This window comes from Chrysoperla carnea, chromosome 1 (assembly GCF_905475395.1).
Source record: "Chrysoperla carnea chromosome 1, inChrCarn1.1, whole genome shotgun sequence".
Lineage (NCBI taxonomy): Eukaryota > Metazoa > Arthropoda > Insecta > Neuroptera > Chrysopidae > Chrysoperla > Chrysoperla carnea.
In genome coordinates, this window is record NC_058337.1 from 31,372,807 (window position 1) to 31,391,135 (window position 18,329).

Consider the following 18,329-nt stretch of genomic DNA (forward strand, 5'->3'; position numbering starts at 1 on the left):
CTGGAATATCATGACAATTTAGACAATTTTTGGGAACTTCGATTATAGAACGTTTACATCTTAAATTTTTATAAATTACCGTCTATTCATTAATTGTAGTAAATGATGTATCTTTTGTCCAAGGGGGTGGATAAAAGCACTTTCTTTAATTTGATTTTTAAGCACATTTCTAAAAAACTTTAACATTTTCGTCATTAATGTTCTATATCGATATTATGAAAAGTACAGTCGAGTGGGAATTGAACTCCAATCTTCGATGAAAATGAATCTTTTATTTTCAACTTAATTCCTCACTTTTAAATATATTTTTATAATAGTATTCACAACGATAATCCTATCTTAGGATTTCAACTTAATATTTTCTTGTGTTTCTTAGTGAAGTTAGGCAATAATATATAAGGTGTTACTTATATTTATTTTATTCGCATCATATTCTGGTAAATAATTTTATTTTAATTTTAAGGGTCATATTTTTTTTAGGGCTTTGCAGATCAAAGTTATTTTTATTTTTAAGGTGCTTAAGTAATGCTACTGAAGAGGGTTGCCATTGCAATCGAAACTGGTCTAGCTAATTAATAATAATTTTATAAATCTAGGTAAATATTTTTATTGTGTTGCGTCCTATAGGGGATATATTTTAAGAAAATCCCATCTTCGAGGTTGCCAGGTCAAAGCCCTACCGCGTACCTAAAGTGCACTACTGCTAGTATACGAAGATTGGTATTTCTTGTAAATTAGCTGCCGTACATTTCAGTAGCTAAGCTTGTAAATAACTGGTGACATATCACGCCAGAGATTCTGAGCTCGATCCCCAATAGAATGTTCTTTAGATTACAATAATATCACAAGTATTAAAATAATAGGATTGTTAATTATCAACAATGAGTAACAATCAAAATATAAAAGTTATCTTCCATTTATGATATTGTAACCTCATTTTATTACCAACAATAATAATGGATATAAAATTCAACATCTATTACGTCATTGTAATGTAGATAGGTGTATAATATTATTTTCATACGCTTAAATTTTAAAACAATACCTATATTTATAAGTATTCATAAATACACGATCATTAAAAACCATAGTTAAACCCACAAAAATGTATGCGCTATATGAAATTTTCATGAAAAATTTAAATATGTTTTAATAACTTTCCATTGTTTAATTTTGTTAAATAATATCAGGTATTAAATTATTAAATTAAAACTTAAAATATTTTAATACAAATAATGTTTGATATGAAATAAACACTCAATTGTATCAAAACTAAACAAACCATAGTGTATATAACCGTCAGAAGCAAGATCGACCACATTCGGAGAAATAAAATAATTCGGGTAAGATGTAGTATCCCGAGTCATATACAGGGTGTCTAGTTTAGTTGGCTACATATGTAAAACTATTATAATGATATTAACATTCAGCTATTCAATTATGAAATCGATTGTACTTACAGGGTGTCGACAAATTGAGAAAGTTCGATAGGATGTTAATGGTCATTTAGAAATGTAGACCATTTTGAAGAGATAATAAGGGAAAAGGTTCAAGAAATCATTCTCGAGATATATAGGAGTGTATTTAAACAGTTTTGTAAAAGAACAATTTCATGTTTGGAACACGAAGGTGGATAAGTTGAGACAAAAACTAACTGAAAAGAACTGTTTAAAAATGAATTGTTATCGAAGAGAATGTTTTGACCTCTTCAATTTTAAATTAAATTTTGCAAATCCTACTCATAAAACACGTTATCTGTTATCCAAATTAACCAGTCATCGTACTTAAAATGTTTATTTGTTAACTTGAAACATGTATAACAAAATAATTAATATAGAACATTTATTTTTCATACTTTAATCATTATTGTTTACGTAAGTAAAAACAGTTATCTTCAGTTCGTTTTTGCCTAGGTTATCCACCTTTGTGTTCCATACATGTAATTGTTCTTTCACAAAATTCTTTAAAAACACTTATACATATCTGGGGAGTGATTTATTGAACCGTTTCCCTTATTATCTGTTCTTAATGGTCTACATTTTAAACGACCACTAATATTCCTATCGAATTTTCTCAATTTGTGGGAACCCTGTTTATTCGATGTCAAAAGTGAATAGCTGAATGTTAATATTTTTGAAAAGAGAGCTTTTTATAAATAATAAATATTTTACGTAAACCTTCAATAAAAAAGTTTTCTAAATGTAGCCAACCTAGCAAGACACCCTGTGTGTATCTTGATTCATTTTTACTTTCTCGGCAAATATAACTATTTAACAGGCAGCATTTGTATTGCAAAGGGAGTATTTTATCACAATGTTTGTATTCAAATAAACTAAACATAACATGTTTTGGAGAAAACGGTAAAAAATTTTCATTCTTTTGAATCTGTAATTGTAAAAATCAGTCTAATTCAGCTCGAGTCATAAAAATACCTCTTAAAGCTATTGCTGATCTTGTAAGTGAATCTTGGTAAGAAAAATGTTTAGGATTCTCCAAAATTCACTCGTGTATATCGATATTTCTTTCGGTAGTTAAGACTCACAGTGCTATAAAGAGGGAATTTTCATTCTGATATTCTTTTAAATGGCTTTAAGTAACACATGAATGTAAATTTTGATTTCAGCTACTTAATTATAAAATTACAAATTCGTAGTCCTTAAAAACTCTCAAATATTCTTATGCAGAAATATCAAATATATTGAAAATATAAAAATATATTGAAGCAATTCTACCGATTTATTCTGGGAAAATTATATTTTTTGAGACTCAATTTTTAATAAATATATTCAACGGTTGGGTTTCCAATGTAAAGAGTTATTCTCTTCGTCTGTTTTATAATAAAGGATTGCATTGCACTCATTTTAAAACGAAAATATCAAACTAAGTTTGTGAGTGGTGAATGAAGACATTGTCTCCACTCTGCTTTAAGTATGCATAAGAAACGTTTGCAGTGGTCTTTTATTTGTTCGATTGAACTCTGTATTAGAAATAAATCCTAGCAGTAATAGTCATTCGTGACTAAACAACATATCGGTTAATAGTGTGTTCAAGCATGCCTTACAAGGATTCCGCCCACCAGTAAAACCAACGTATTTGCCAACTTTATCTATTAATTTACTATTTGTCTTTTTTTTTCTTTGAAATTCAAACTCTACATTCAAATTGTGTTATCTTTCGAAATAGTTAAAAAATAATTATGTAGGTATTATCCATTTAAGGATGCACGAGCGCCAGGGCAGTTTTGGCTAAATATTTTTTTATATAAGGTTGGACTAAGTCTAAATCAATTCAGAAAATTTAAGGGGGGGGGGCGATTATTTAAATACATAAATGACTTCAAAAAAGCATATTTTACATTGGGCTTATGGGAAAACGGTAGATGAATGATACGGTTTTATAGATTTCTCCAAAATTAGTCGATGGAAAAAGCTCTGTATTTTACTTTATAAGTTAAAACCTTAATAAATAATTGAAAAAAAAAAAAAAAACAAAAAACAGCGTTTTGCCCGATTAAGGTTGTGTAAGCACGAAAGTGGACACTCAAATTTAAAAAAATATATATTTTCAATTTTGATTATGAATTATGTTATAATTTGACCATATCAGACTAAAAGTAAGAATAAAATTTTTTCGATACCTGGTAATAATATAAGTAATTTTCTAAACATCGAAAATTGAAAAGGTTGTTTAATTATTTAAGTTTCCATATTTGGAAGACCCAGGCAGATATCGAAAAATTTTATTCTTATTTTTCGTCTACATTCATAAAGTTACAACAAAATTCATCATCAAAGTTGAGAATAAATAAAAATAATTTCAACCCTAAATCTACCCTGCTCTTACATCCGTTATATGGACGGAGACACTTGGTTTTTTTCTTATCTATGCCATTGCTTATATGTTTACTTTCCACTAAAAAGTTTTTTTAAAGTTTGTTTTCATTCATTCCAAGTGAAAAACGAAATTTCTACAGTAATCATATAATGTCTTATCATCTCTCATTCACACAAGAAAAAGGACACAAGTGGCCCGCGTGGATAGCCAATCGCAACCCTAGAATGTACAGTTGTAAAACTGCGATGCTAATTATAAAACTTAGAACAAAGCTAATGTGGCAAGCAATCTAACTGATGAAATCTGGAATATTTTGTAAACAAGAGAACTTTATTAATCATCGATAGATTGGAAAGGCAGTCCAGGCAGGCTAAACTGTCACCACAGCTTATCAGTTATTCTAACAATAAAAATTGCAATAAAATTATTTCTTGTTTATTTGAATATATCTTTCTGCATATCCTCAGACGCATCCTCATCCTTTCTCAAAGTTATCACTGATTCAAGCAACAACTTGGAAAATGAAATTAATAGAACCTTTCAATCACATTTATATATGATGGACTTTTTGGTCTGGTTATTTGGAACGGTATTTCTTATCAAATATGTCATGCTTATACATTCTAAATACGTAAAAAATTAGTTGCAGAATACTCATGGATGATCATAATAATAATAGTGAAACACACATTGCTATTTATTAAGCTTATAGTATGCGGTGGTGGACTATTTTTAGTACAGTATGTATAATGTATATGGAAGGTTTTCCACCAAGAGTATTAAAAAGTAAAACTTTTAAAAATATTTAAAAGATAATTTTTTTTATTTGAAAAAAATTTCATGTCATTTTTTGTGATACTAGCTTGATACCAGCCCGCTTCGCTGCACTTAAATGTAAAGACCACCGTGTTATAGCCTCCGCATATCTAACTCTCACTTATTCCCCTTCTATAAAAGCCGACATAGAAGTAGCGATTGTTTTACACAGATTAAATATACAGGTACAGATTTCAATTATTTTAAACATGTTATATAGTCTTGATTCATTGAGTGTATCAGAATAGGTGGTCATCTCGTTCACAATTTTACAGAAATATTTAATTTTTGATTCAGAATGATGCTCATAGATGGCGTATATATCTTTATAAATTATAGCTCAGGTGTTCGTATTACTATGATGTATGAGTCGTGTTACTTTATGATATTGTACAGTTTCATTCAAATCCATTCGGTAGTTTTTGCGTGAAAGCACTCCAAACAAACAAACAACCAAACAAACATTCTAACTCTTATATATAATATATAAGGATAGGGAAGGAATAATACTAAACAAATTGAAACCGAATAGTCACTTTAGAAATAGTCACATGTGAAAAGCACAATGTTTCGGTGATTAAAATGCAGAGCTCAGGGTTGATATCATCGATAGCATTATTTTGCTTACCTTTCAGATTTCGCTCGTTTCTGATTTTTTACTGACCAAGTAGATATTAAAATCTTTACAAACCGATTCGTACTGATGATATGAGCCAAAGAGAAATGTAAAATATGGAATATCACTTTAGCTAAAAACACTCATTTTCATGAAAAGTTTAATGATTTACATGCGTTGTTCAATATTTACCGTTTTATGGCCATCAAACATTAAAAAAATTGCAAGACGTAAGCAGTGAACACAACTATGTTTTGTAACGAACTATGTTTTATTCTGTTGGTACATACATATCTATATAAGAACATTCTATCTTACAAAATTACGTCATATGTATTACCATACTATTGATAATAGAACCAATAAGTAATAATAGATGGCATCACATGTATTATATTTTGTTACTTATTTCAACATTCCCACTTAACAAAATAAAACTATTATTAATTATCTGCAAAAACTTTGCATTGACTTTTTGGTTCTATTTACTTAAACCTAACATTTCAATAAATTTATAGTGCTTGACTGCACTTAATCCTTTTGTAAATAAATCAGCTGGCATTTCTGACGTTGGCAAATATTCCAAACGAATAATATTATTATTTATATGTTGTCTAAAAAAATGAAAACGAATATCAATGTGTTTTGATCTTTTATGTAAACAGCTATTATTTGCCAATTTCTGTGCTGACTGATTATCATTAAAAATAGTTATTACATAATATTCTTTAGTTATTTCATATTGTAAATTTCTTAAATATATGGCCTCTTTACAACTATCAGCTATACTCATGTATTCTGCCTCTGTGCTTGATAAAGCGACAGTAACCTGCTTCCTAGTTTCCCATGATACAGCTCCTCCACATAAGGTAAAGAAAAAACCTGTATATGAACGTCTATCTAATACATTGCTAGCCCAATCGGCATCAACATAGGCTTGTATTTTAGAATTACCATTAGCAGTATATCTGAGGCAGAAACTTTTAGTTGAATTTAAATATTTTAAAATTCTTTTAGCATAAGCCCAATGTTCATTACTGTAACAATTGTTAAATTGACTTAAATAATTAACCGCAAAAACTATATCTGGCCTGGTAAGTACTGCCAAATACATCAAACAACCAATCAACTGTTGATAAGGTAATTGAGTGTTACAGTGTTCACTTTTATTTAAATTCAACTTAGCTTCAATAGGTGTATGTGTAACTTTACAATTCTGAATATTGAATTTTTGTGACAATTTTTCAATATATTGTTCTTGATCCAAAGTTACACTACCATTTTCTTTATCTACATGAATTCTCATGCCTAAACATTGTTTAACACTACCTAAATCTTTTATTTTAAATATAGACGACAAATCTTTCTTAATTTTGTCAGTTTCTGATACATTATTTGAGAAAATTAAGAAATCGTCAACATATAGAGCAATAAATATTTTAATTGAATTATTTATTTTAATATATAAACATGGTTCAACTTGAGACCTTTTAAAACCTACTGATTCTAAAAAACTATCTACTCTTTGGTACCAGGCTCTTGAAGATTGCTTTAAACCATAGATGGCCTTTTTTAATTTAAGTACTTTATTATTATCATTACATTCAAAACCTATTGGCATTTTCATATAAACTGTTTCTTTTAAAAAGCCATTTAAGAAAGCAGTCTTCACGTCTAGATGAGTTACATCAAGATTCATCTGAGCCGCCAAAGCTAAAAATAATCTTAATGATGAATGTCTTAACACAGGTGAAAAAGTTTCATCAAAGTCAATACCTGGCTTTTGAAGAAAGCCTTTTGCAACTAACCTCGCACGATGTGTTATATTATTATCACTATCTATCTTGCGTTTGAACACCCATTTGCATGGCACAACTGTATTATTCACTGGTGAGTCCACAACTTCCCAGGCTTCATTTTCTTCAAATGAATTTAATTCATCGTTCATAGCCTGTATCCACTGAGCACTTTCTGGTCCATTTATAGCATCTTCAAGAGTTATATCACCACATTCAATTTCACTACTTGCACTAGTAAAACAGTATCGTTTCGGTTTTTTATGCACACGGCGTACTCTAGACACTATAGGAAGATTCACTTGTTGCTCTTGTTGTACTGGAAGATTCACTTGCTGCTCATGCTGTTCTGGAAGATTCTGTTGCTCTTGCTGCTCTGTAACTGTAGTAGAAGATTGAGATTCTGGTTTTACCTCCACCTTTGATGCATCATCGTGGTTTCCCACTGCTTCTGATATTTCTGTTTTCATAACAAAATCTTGCTGAGATTCGGTTATGTTTATAGGCATTTCTGTAGCTGTGGAACCATTCCCCTCCTCAATCACGACGATATCTCTACTAGTTGTTATAGAGTTATTGTTGGGATTGTATACTCTATAGCCTTTTACATTATCTGAATAGCCGACTAAGATACATTGGGTTGCTTTTTTATCCCACTTAAGTCTCTTCTCTTTCGGTATGTGGACCATTATTTTACTGCCGAATATGCGTAAATGACTAACATCTGGCTTATTTCCTGTCCACACTTCAAATGGTGTTCTATTGCCTAGACCTGATGCTATTGACCTGTTTCTTAAATACACTGCAGTATTCACTGCCTCTGCCCAAAAACGTTTGGTTAAACATGCATCGAACAATAGACATTTGGCCTTTTCTACGATTGTACGATTTAGCCGTTCACTCATTCCATTTTGTTCAGGAGTATATGGGTTTGTCTTTTGGTGCAATATTCCTGCTTCTTTTAAAAAATTGTCAAATTGCTTATTGCAAAATTCCGACCCATTATCAGTCCTAAAAATTTTTATTTTTTTACCTGTTTGATTCTCTGCCATATTTTTAAATGCTTTAAAATTATTTAGTACTTCATCTTTTGTTTTTAAAAAATAAACAAAGATCATTTTGCTTTTATCGTCCACAAACAATAGAAAATATTTAGATTTTCCAATTGATTCAGTTTCCATGGGACCACAAATATCTGCATGTACAGTCTGAAGAAACTCTTCACTTCTGTTACCAATATGTGTAAATGGTAATCTTGATTGTTTTCCTTCGCAACATACTACACAGTTTGTTTTGTTTACTTGGGATTTATCTGTATATGACATTCCTGTTACTGCACCATCTCTCATTTTTTCAAGATCGGTGCTATTTAAATGCGCAAATCTACGATGCCATATACGTCCGGATACTGGTGTAAACAAACAGTCTACTTGTTTTACATTTAACTTGTAAACACCATCCATACAGTCTGCTGTTGCGATCAGTTCGTTTCTTTGGTTATAAATCAGGCAACGATTGTCATTAAAAATTACCTTATTTCTCTTCTTATAAGTTGACTCACTGAAAGTAAGTTTGTAGCAAGGTTTGGCACGTATAACACTTCTGTGACAGGTATATCATATTCTGTGTTGTTAACTATTGTTGTTATTTGTGTATCACCACAACAATTCACAGAAATCATTGATTTGTCAGCAATGACAATCTCGTCAACAAGTGGCTGATTTGACACATTTTTAAGCCATTGTTTTCTTGCTGTCATATGCATGCTGGCGCCTGAATCAATGTACCAATCTGTAGTTTTAAATTTACTGCTTAGAAAAATAGCGCTAAATGCATTTGATTGATTTTTCTTTTCTGTAAATTTACACTGATTTTTGTAATGCCCTTCCTTTTTACATCTATAGCATTTAATGTTTGATTTTGACGTTTCTGGCGTACTGACGTTAGCTATGTTTGCATTTCTATTCATTCGGTTTCCTTCATATTTCTTGGGCTGCCATTTTTTACCAGCAAATGCGCTCTGGGTACTTCCGCTGTTGATTTCATTTGAATCATCCATATCTATAAGCTTCGACTTGATTGAATCAGCCGTTATATCTATACCGGAATGTTCAATGGCCATGATCATCGGTGAGAATTTCTCGGGTAATCCTGCTAAAAGTAGCGACCCAACCCACTCTTCATTTATTGTGAAACCAGTATTATTCAATCGCTGGCTTGTTTCCACTATTGCGGTCACATATTGTGCCATGGACACGCAATTTTCACGTCGTATTGAAATCAGATTTCGCAATAATCCAATTCTTCTAGTAAAACCGTTATCATCAAACATTTTTCGTAGCTTCGCCCATAGTCCTGATGCCGTTGTTTCATTTTTAATATGCACGTATAAACCTGGTTCTATTGTAAGAATAATTTTTGCACGTGCTTTGGCATCGGTTGCCTCATCATTTTGTCTCAAACATTTTTCCATGCCTTCTAGAACGAGAAAGTTTTCAACTGCAAACGCCCATTCTTCATAATTTTCTCTTCCTTTGAGTTTCGTAATACTTGTTATCACGTTTCCCGACATGTTTTCACTTTGAAATTTTCCAACAAAATTTTAGCCAAAATTTTAACACAAATGGATTTATTTAGAAAATTTAAAATGAATTAACACTATTTAAAAATATTTTACTGGAAGATGTATGAAATATTTTAAGATTTCTTTTAATTATGAACATGTGGATTACTTTTTATATAACGCAGTACTTGAACACGTGAGGCCCATAACCTCTTAGAAGTGAACACAACTATGTTTTGTAACGAACTATGTTTTATTCTGTTGGTACATACATATCTATATAAGAACATTCTATCTTACAAAATTACGTCATATGTATTACCATACTATTGATAATAGAACCAATAAGTAATAATAGATGGCATCACATGTATTATATTTTGTTACTTATTTCAACACTAATCCATGTTTTTTATTGTTAAAACGTAAAATATACACATATCATTGGCTAGTTTCCTTACGTTTTTTATGTGTGATAGCTGTAGCTATCACAAATGTTATGGATGTATGAGTGATATAGCTACCCAGGGGAAATTTCAGCTACCTTTTGTAGTATTATAAACCACAAAAATGGCATGAATGCGTCTTATCTTATTTGACAAACAACTTATTTAAGTTAATAAATTTAGACATTCTTAATGAAAAACCTATCAGTGACACGTTACATTAGCGAGTTCGGATGCTTACCAGTCAGTCAGTAGTATTCACGAGAGATAAAACGAATGAGTTGGTAGTCATTCATCGAGCTATACTCACTATTCAACCATATTACTTTATACATACGTTCTAGTCCCCACGTATATAGATTTAGCATTACATTTTACACCTGACACAATTAATTTTAGTTTTAAAACTTTTCTGTGACATCACTGTAATGACTGTAAATGCATATGGATTATCCATGGTTTTCTATTGCAAATTTATGTACAGTACGATTATATACTAATTTGAATAGTTTCTAAGAACATAAATTACCAATTGATAAAATAGACCGCTAACCCGCAATAAACAAAACAAAATTTCACTTCTATGATTTTTTTAAATTTACTTTTGAATGATTGATGTAGGTTGGTTTTATTATTAAAAAAAAGGATTTATAATCGTGATCCGAGTGTCCCGTTTACGGAAATCTAAACGTAAACTAGCTTTTCGACATCATGGTTTTTGAATATATTTCATTTATTGAAGTACAGAGTTGTTCAATAAGATTTAACGACGTATATTGGAGAGATTTTGTCCAAAAAAATAGACCTGTTCTCCTAGGTTATTTTAATGGGGGAATCATTTATTTTAAGAATAGTAAAAATGTATTATTTTATGTGTGATATAACTTGTATATTTGAATATATTTTACTATTATATTTTGTTCTTAAAATTCACGCTCCTCTATGCATTGTGATGGCCTCTTTTTGGACAATCCTGTACAAAGGCCACTCTTAATTCCTAAAGCTTCCTAACAAGTGAAAAACGAGTTTAAATTAGGTTTTACTGGTTGTCTTAATGCATTCAAACGTTTCTATCAAGGGTACTAAAAACTTTTTCGAAGGTTTACGTTTTAATTAACCTTTTCGAAGGTTTCGTAGTTTTTTCTTCATACTAGACTTATTATTTCGAGCTTATCGAGCTTAAAAACTGAAGTGTATTTTATCTGACGATGATGGCAGTTGGAGAAATATCCAAAAAACACGTTGTCTTAGAGTTCAAGTTTATTACAAGCTTTACTTTAGTTTCACCTGTCCCGATGTCTGTCTGTAATCAAATCTTGCAAGACAAATTCGGTCGTCTTCCCGGTTTCCGATTGAGCTGGAATTTTGCTTACACATTTAGTTTGGATGCCAATGCATGGTAAGGTTGTGGCGTCCTGGTTTTCTCATAGCTTCTACCATATATAAATTATATACATTGTTTTTATTCTTAAATTAAAAATTTTAATAAACAATACTTTTTATGGGAGAAGCTTTTACTGTCTAAAAAGTAAAAACTAATTTTATCTATGAGTCACTTATACCCAATTATTTATAAAAGCTTGAGGCGCTTAATATCAAGAATGAATCGAAAAATAATTAATAGGCATGTGGAGTAGATGAGGCGTTGCGATTCATTTTTGATATTTCTAATTGAGCGCCTCAACCTTTACAAATAGTCGGGTATGAGTTATTCATAGATAAAATTATTTCCTATTTTTATACCATGTATATATGAAATATACATAGTATATTAAGTTTAGTCCCAAGTTTGTAACGCTTAAAAATAATGATGCTAGGAAAAAATTTTCTCATAGGTGTTCATAAAATTACCCAATTAGTCCATTTCCGGTTGTCCGTCCGTCCGTCCGTCCGTCCGGTGTCCGTCTGTGGACACGATAACTCAAAAACGAAAAAAGATATCGAGCTGAATTTTTACAGCGTACTCAGGACGTAAAAAGTGAGGTCAAGTTCGTAAATGAGCATCATAGGTCTATTGGGTCTTGGGTCCGTAGGACCCATCTTGTAAACCGTTAGAGATAGAACAAAAGTATAAATGTAAATAATGTTCCTTATAAAAAAATAAAAAACTTTTGTTTGAAACATTTTTTTGTAAACATCACTGTTTACCCACGAGGGCGTTAATTAGGTGCAAATTTTATAGTATGTATTAATATAGGAATATCAGTTGTGTGTGTGTTGTGTATTTAAAAGTGAATATCTTTTGTTATTTACGTGACGTCAAAAAAACAAACGATTGCGCATCAACACTGTCTATACATGGTATTTCAACAATTAACTCAGTCAATTGTTTGTTTTCACTTGTTTTATATTAAAACCTTGCCCTTTAAAAAGTATATTTTATTAAACAAATTTTTTAAACTCGTATACAATCGAAGGCGAGAGTACAAGCAAAAGAAAATACTATTTTTTGATAATAATTATTTAAAAAAGTGGCATTGGCTATATAGTGAGGGAAAATAGCTACGAGGTCGAAGGTCGAAGATCGTCCAGTTATCCAAAGGGAGATAACTTTAATGTTGATGTGGTATCTAAAAGGCAATCGGATCAAAGTGATATTTGTTTTCATAGATGCTATTGTTCACAGAAACGAACGGGTAGCAGCAATAGAATTTTAAGTTTCTAAATAAATAAAGAAAATTAATTAATTATCCTAGAAAATTTAGTTATTTACTTCAGAAAATTCTATTAACCCACTTTGTAATTAAAAGTACTGAAAAGTTTGAATTATGACAATAACGCACTAATTAACTATATATTAAAAAGTTCAAGGAAAGTTTGCTAAAATGTAATATATATGTAGATAGTAAATATATATATTTGAAAATATAATAACTTACTTTTCGCATTACTTCAGCAGCTGATAAACCAGGATACGGTGTTGAACCTAATGTTACTACTTCCCATATAAACACACCAAAGCTCCATACATCTGATTTTATCGTAAATATATTATCATATAATGATTCGGGTGCCATCCATCTTATTGGTAGCCCGCCTTCACTTTTACGCTCATATACACGTGAATTACTAATGTCTCGTGCAAATCCAAAATCAGCTACTTTACATGTGTGTTCTTCAGTGATCAAAATGTTACGTGCAGCTAGATCACGATGTACAATCTAAAATAAAACAGTGATTTTTTAGTTCCAATTTTTACTTTGGATCTATAAATAAAATTAAAAACTTTTTATTGGCTGAGAAGAAACATTGACAATAAGTGGAATGTATCCATAAATTGGATTCTTACAAACAGATGTTACAAATTCATTCAGAGAAGAAATTCTTAACGACAGCATATTTTTTCAGTAAGGGTTTAAATTCAAAATAAGTGGGTTTTTACAGATAGAAAAAGTCGCCTGCAAATAAAAATGTGTAATTAAGACGTTTTCTTATTAAAAATATTTAAAAAATATGTGAATCAGTTTCCTCTTCTTATAATTAAAAGCTCAATTCATTCCAAAATCAAAAGTAGACTCTCTTTGCCAAAGATTTGAGTTATAGTATATATAGTCTTTCACAGGGTAGTTTACTTTAATCGAAAAAATTTTATAATCTATCTACTGAGTATCTACTGAAAGATAAAATTTTTTTTTAAAGATTATCAGCTCAAGTTATCCTACAGTAAGGATACTAAACATGCCTGAAACAAACGGATACTGACCAGATACTGAGAAATGGTTCCCCAATAATTTCGATTTATAAACAAAATTGGCTCGTAGAAAATCGGAAATAGCTCCAAAATAATTCATCTATATAAAGTATTTTACGTACAGTATTACGTGAGCCACACATAAAAACGCCTTAACGTCCGATAAGATAATCAAAAATAATAATAATTGAGAATATACAATCCCAAGCTCATTTGCCGCCAATATAATGGGAAAAATTATGACAGCAAATGCCGCCAATATAATGGGAAAAATTTTGACACAATGTAGGTCAAAGTAGAAGACAAATTATCACAAGATTCAAAGAACATATGGGCCATTTAAAATATGGAAGAATTGAAAAATCATGTGTAGCCGCTCACGTTATCGAAAACGACCACAAAATCGACAAATCAAATCTTAAGCTCTTAAAATCAGTACCCAATCCTTGCGAATTAGACGCTTATGAAAGCATCTTCATTCAAAAGATGGGTAATGAAGCAATGAACTTGGACAAAGGACCTATTCCAAATTCGGATTTAATAAAAATTGCAAAATCAAGGTTGAATTTCTAAAAATTGTCAATACGTTATAAAAATAAAGGATTATTTATTTTTATGATTTATTTATAGTTTTTTAATTTAGGTTAGATTTGTAATTTATTATTTTAAACGTCAAAAAATACTCGAATGGACCTGCGCACAAGTATCATGCTCATTGGCCAGACTAGTCAACTGATGGCAGTTGATTGGCTAGCGCCACTGTCACTACAATTTGACAGATACTGTGAACAGTATAAATTGTAAAAACACGAATGTAACAGTGTGCAGTCCGCCACCAAATTAGCAAAGAGTAACATTCACTAGCTAATTCTTACTGATGATGACTACTTGGTAGTCGAAAATACGTATTTTAAAAATACAAAAAACTGATCTAGGAATTGGGGCAAAAATCGAAATTTACAATGAAAGGACTAGTTAGCGCCTACGTTCACTGCTTTCACTGGAAGAAACGTATGGTGACTCGTCACCTATTTGTGCCTGCTTGTAGTTCACATTCGTAATCAAAGGAATGCATGATACGTGTCTTGCGGATTCATGAGAATCAGTATCTTTTAGGCAATATTTATAACTAATAAAGAATTTAATTAATTAAATATCAGCGCGTACGGTACTTTAGCAAGGCCGGAATTAGGAAATACAAAAATGTTCGTTTCCTACATACTGCCTAAAAAAGTATAATACCATACTTTTAAACTCGGGGCCCAAATAATTTGCATTGGTTTTTCATTGGATCTATGAAAAAATTTCACAAAACAGAAATATGGTACGTATTGCAAAGCAATTTTTAGTACTGTAAAACAGCCTTTAGCGTTACTTGTGTAAAACACAGCACAATAAAAAAAAATCTAATGCAAATGAAGTACAATTAGGAGCTACAAGTTGCGTTAAATATAAATTATTTTCAGTCTACTACTTTTTGAAATAATATTGATTTGTTTTATAATTAGAAAAAATATTCTTCTAGAGTACATTAATTTTTAATAAAAACTTGTTGAATCCTCAAGTTAAATTAAAAATACGCAAAAAGTATTAAAAGTAGACAAATTATGTAAAGTCATTAAGGACTGGTTGATATGGCAATATACAACAAGAACAAACATGTTTACTTGAACAACATTTTCATTAATTTCCATTAAAACACAAAATAATATGGAAAAAAGTAAGTTTTTGACTTTTATTTACATAATTACACTCCTGGAGTTGGTGATATTAGGGTAAATAGTTCTAGGTTTTAGTTATTGACAATTTTGGCAACATGACCAAATAGATTATAGCTTAGGTATATCAGGTAGGTATACAATTTGTAATCAGACATAGAAAATAATACAGATCTGCTCCTTATGTCTCTTCTTTCCCAAAAAAAAAAAAAACTACAAAAAATATTTTTATGACCCCCACGATATATCACCCAATTAGGTTCACAGAACTTTTGTCAGCAAATCGTCTGTATGCATACTTTTTTGTAGAAATTCGTCTTTAGATTACATAAGGTTGCAAAACTCGGAGGCTTTAAATGCTTTGCTGTTTATTGAGCAATCTATTGGTACTTCTTAAACCTTTGCTTTAATTTTTTCCAATTTTTAGCAAAGCTAATTGTTATAGAATATAGAAAAATCTTGCTTCAAGAATTAAAATATTCTAGTACTGGACATCGATACAGCAGTTACACATAATATCATCTCCCTTTTTCGCATTCCCCGCGTTTTTATTTGCAATATCCTAATTTCTATGTTGAACTCAATTATATATATATACATATATATATATATATATATATTATCTTTAAAATTACCAACTCCCGGTGTGCTATAAATGAATATATAAAGAGGGAACGAGCTTTAATTAAAACAGAAAAATAATAATGTTAATTTATTTTACTAAAAAAAAAAGAAAGAAAAAAGATAAATTAAGGATACACTTACTCCTCTTGATGAAACATACTCCATACCACGTGCAACTTGATACACAAACGATGTTAAATCTTTTGAGGTTAACGTTTTACTTTGCCCATGCATATTACCATAAAATCGTTCAGCACGTGAATTTCGTAAATAACTTTGTAATTTACCACGGGAAATATATTCCATAATAACTAATAAAGGTCCATTATCTGTGCAACAACCTAATAAACGTACCACATTTGGATGTGGCTCTAACGTTTTCATTATTTCTAATTCGGATGCTAAATCAGATCGTTCTTTATCATTTGCATTTTCTTTTAGTGTTTTTACAGCAACAATTGATAAGCCATCTTTACCACCGATGTCACTTGCCTCACAACGCCACACTTGTCCAAAAGCACCTTCACCTAATATGTTGAAGATTTTTAAACGATGTCTAGGATATTCCCAAGGATCTTTATCATCTTTAATTGGTGCACTTGGTTGATTTGCAGCAGTCTGAAATATATCCAAAGATTATTATTAGCTTGGTAATATAACTTTAGTAGTTAAATTAACTGGGGAAAATTATGTTCAAATATGTTGGGTCCAGATACGCAGCGAACATCACACAACAACGAAAGTAGACAAGTATCAAATAGATATATAACATCGTAAGCGTTATATATTGTTTGTTCCTTACCTATTTCGAAAACTTTACTTTTAATTATAATAACCAATGATATTTAAATATCACATTTCAATAATCAAATGTAAGTTGGTTGGTTGCGTAAGTTTTTTGACTAATTTCTGGAAAATATTTTATTTTTCATTAGATCGAGTTTTGAATTAATAAAAGTAGAATATAGTTATAGGCATTTAAAGTTTTAAACACATTTAACTGAGCTTTAATCCAATAGGCCCATTAATTTTAAGCTTTACATCTCCATATTCCTATTTAAAATTTTTTAGCACCGAAAATATTTTCTAATATATTATTTTAAAAAATCATACAAAACCTAATCACTTTTACTTTACTTGCAATGCTAAAAAAAGCTTCTTTGAGTTTATGCGTTGTTGAAATAGATAACTAAAAAAATAATGTGGAATAAAATTGATTTTTTTTCTTAAAAATTCTCCAACTCCAGTATCTACAAGCTTAGGTTGTAGCTTCGTTTAAGAGGATTATTGGCTTGTGTGAAATGATATAGAATAATACTACCAGTCACAGAACAATGTTTCTTTGTATCTAAAAATTGTATCCAATATTCAGTATCATGATAAAGAAAAGCTTACTTCATGTCCAAAGTGAAAAGTTATTGTAAATTCTGAACCAAAACAATTGTTTATATTTATCTGTCTGGCTACATTTAAAAAGTTCGTTCTGTATAACAAATGGTTTTCAAGATTAAAAGTATGACCATTGAATATACACTATTTTTTCGAACTTTAATAAAAATGGCGATATACCAGTAGAATCACAACCATTTTATCTTTAGAATTATTATCTTCAAAGTATTATCAAAGATGATAAATGAAAAGTGATCTTGAATTAAATTTAAACCGATTTTTTCCCGCCATTTCCTAGGTTTGGATTGAGGAAAAAAATCAAAATTTAATGCAAAAAGAGACACAAGAAACATAACGGGTGTAAAAGATGAATTGTTTAGGTGATAATTGTAATACAATTTTTTATGTGACTATGACTTTGTTTGCTTGTTTGTTTGTTACGCTTGCATGCAAAAGCTACTGATACTTCTATCATACGGAATACTTTCCAGAATTATAGCTTATACATCAGATAATGGAAATGAGCTATAATTTATTTTAATAGCTATATATCACAGCCTCCCGAAAATGGCCAAAAGTATCCCTTTCACTTCACCCTTGAATGATGTATTGTTATAAACTTCATTCGACGCTTAGTTAAACTAAATTAACCTCTCCCCCCCCCCTATACATGAAACAAAAACTCCCGAAACTTGTTTTCTTCTATATATACTAGAGAGATTTGGTATTTTCATTCGACTTGGAATTCTAAATAACGAAATACCTTACAATTTTTAATGCAAATTTGCAAACTATGTACTAAACGAATCAGTGATTCGCTTAAGGAATTAATGATT

The 18,329-nt window shown here is 30.4% G+C and overlaps 1 protein-coding gene across 1 annotated transcript in view; it reads right to left on the bottom strand.

Annotated features, from left to right (window-relative positions):
* The window catches only part of LOC123305807 (tyrosine kinase receptor Cad96Ca), a 192,468-nt gene that overhangs the window by 21,513 nt on the left and 152,626 nt on the right, over positions 1-18,329 (bottom strand). The window contains exons 5-6 of the mRNA XM_044887638.1: positions 16,246-16,722; positions 12,951-13,232 (exon numbers count right to left, since the gene is read on the bottom strand). Coding sequence (XP_044743573.1) covers positions 12,951-13,232; positions 16,246-16,722 — 759 coding nt within the window. The remainder of the gene's footprint in view (positions 1-12,950; positions 13,233-16,245; positions 16,723-18,329) is intronic.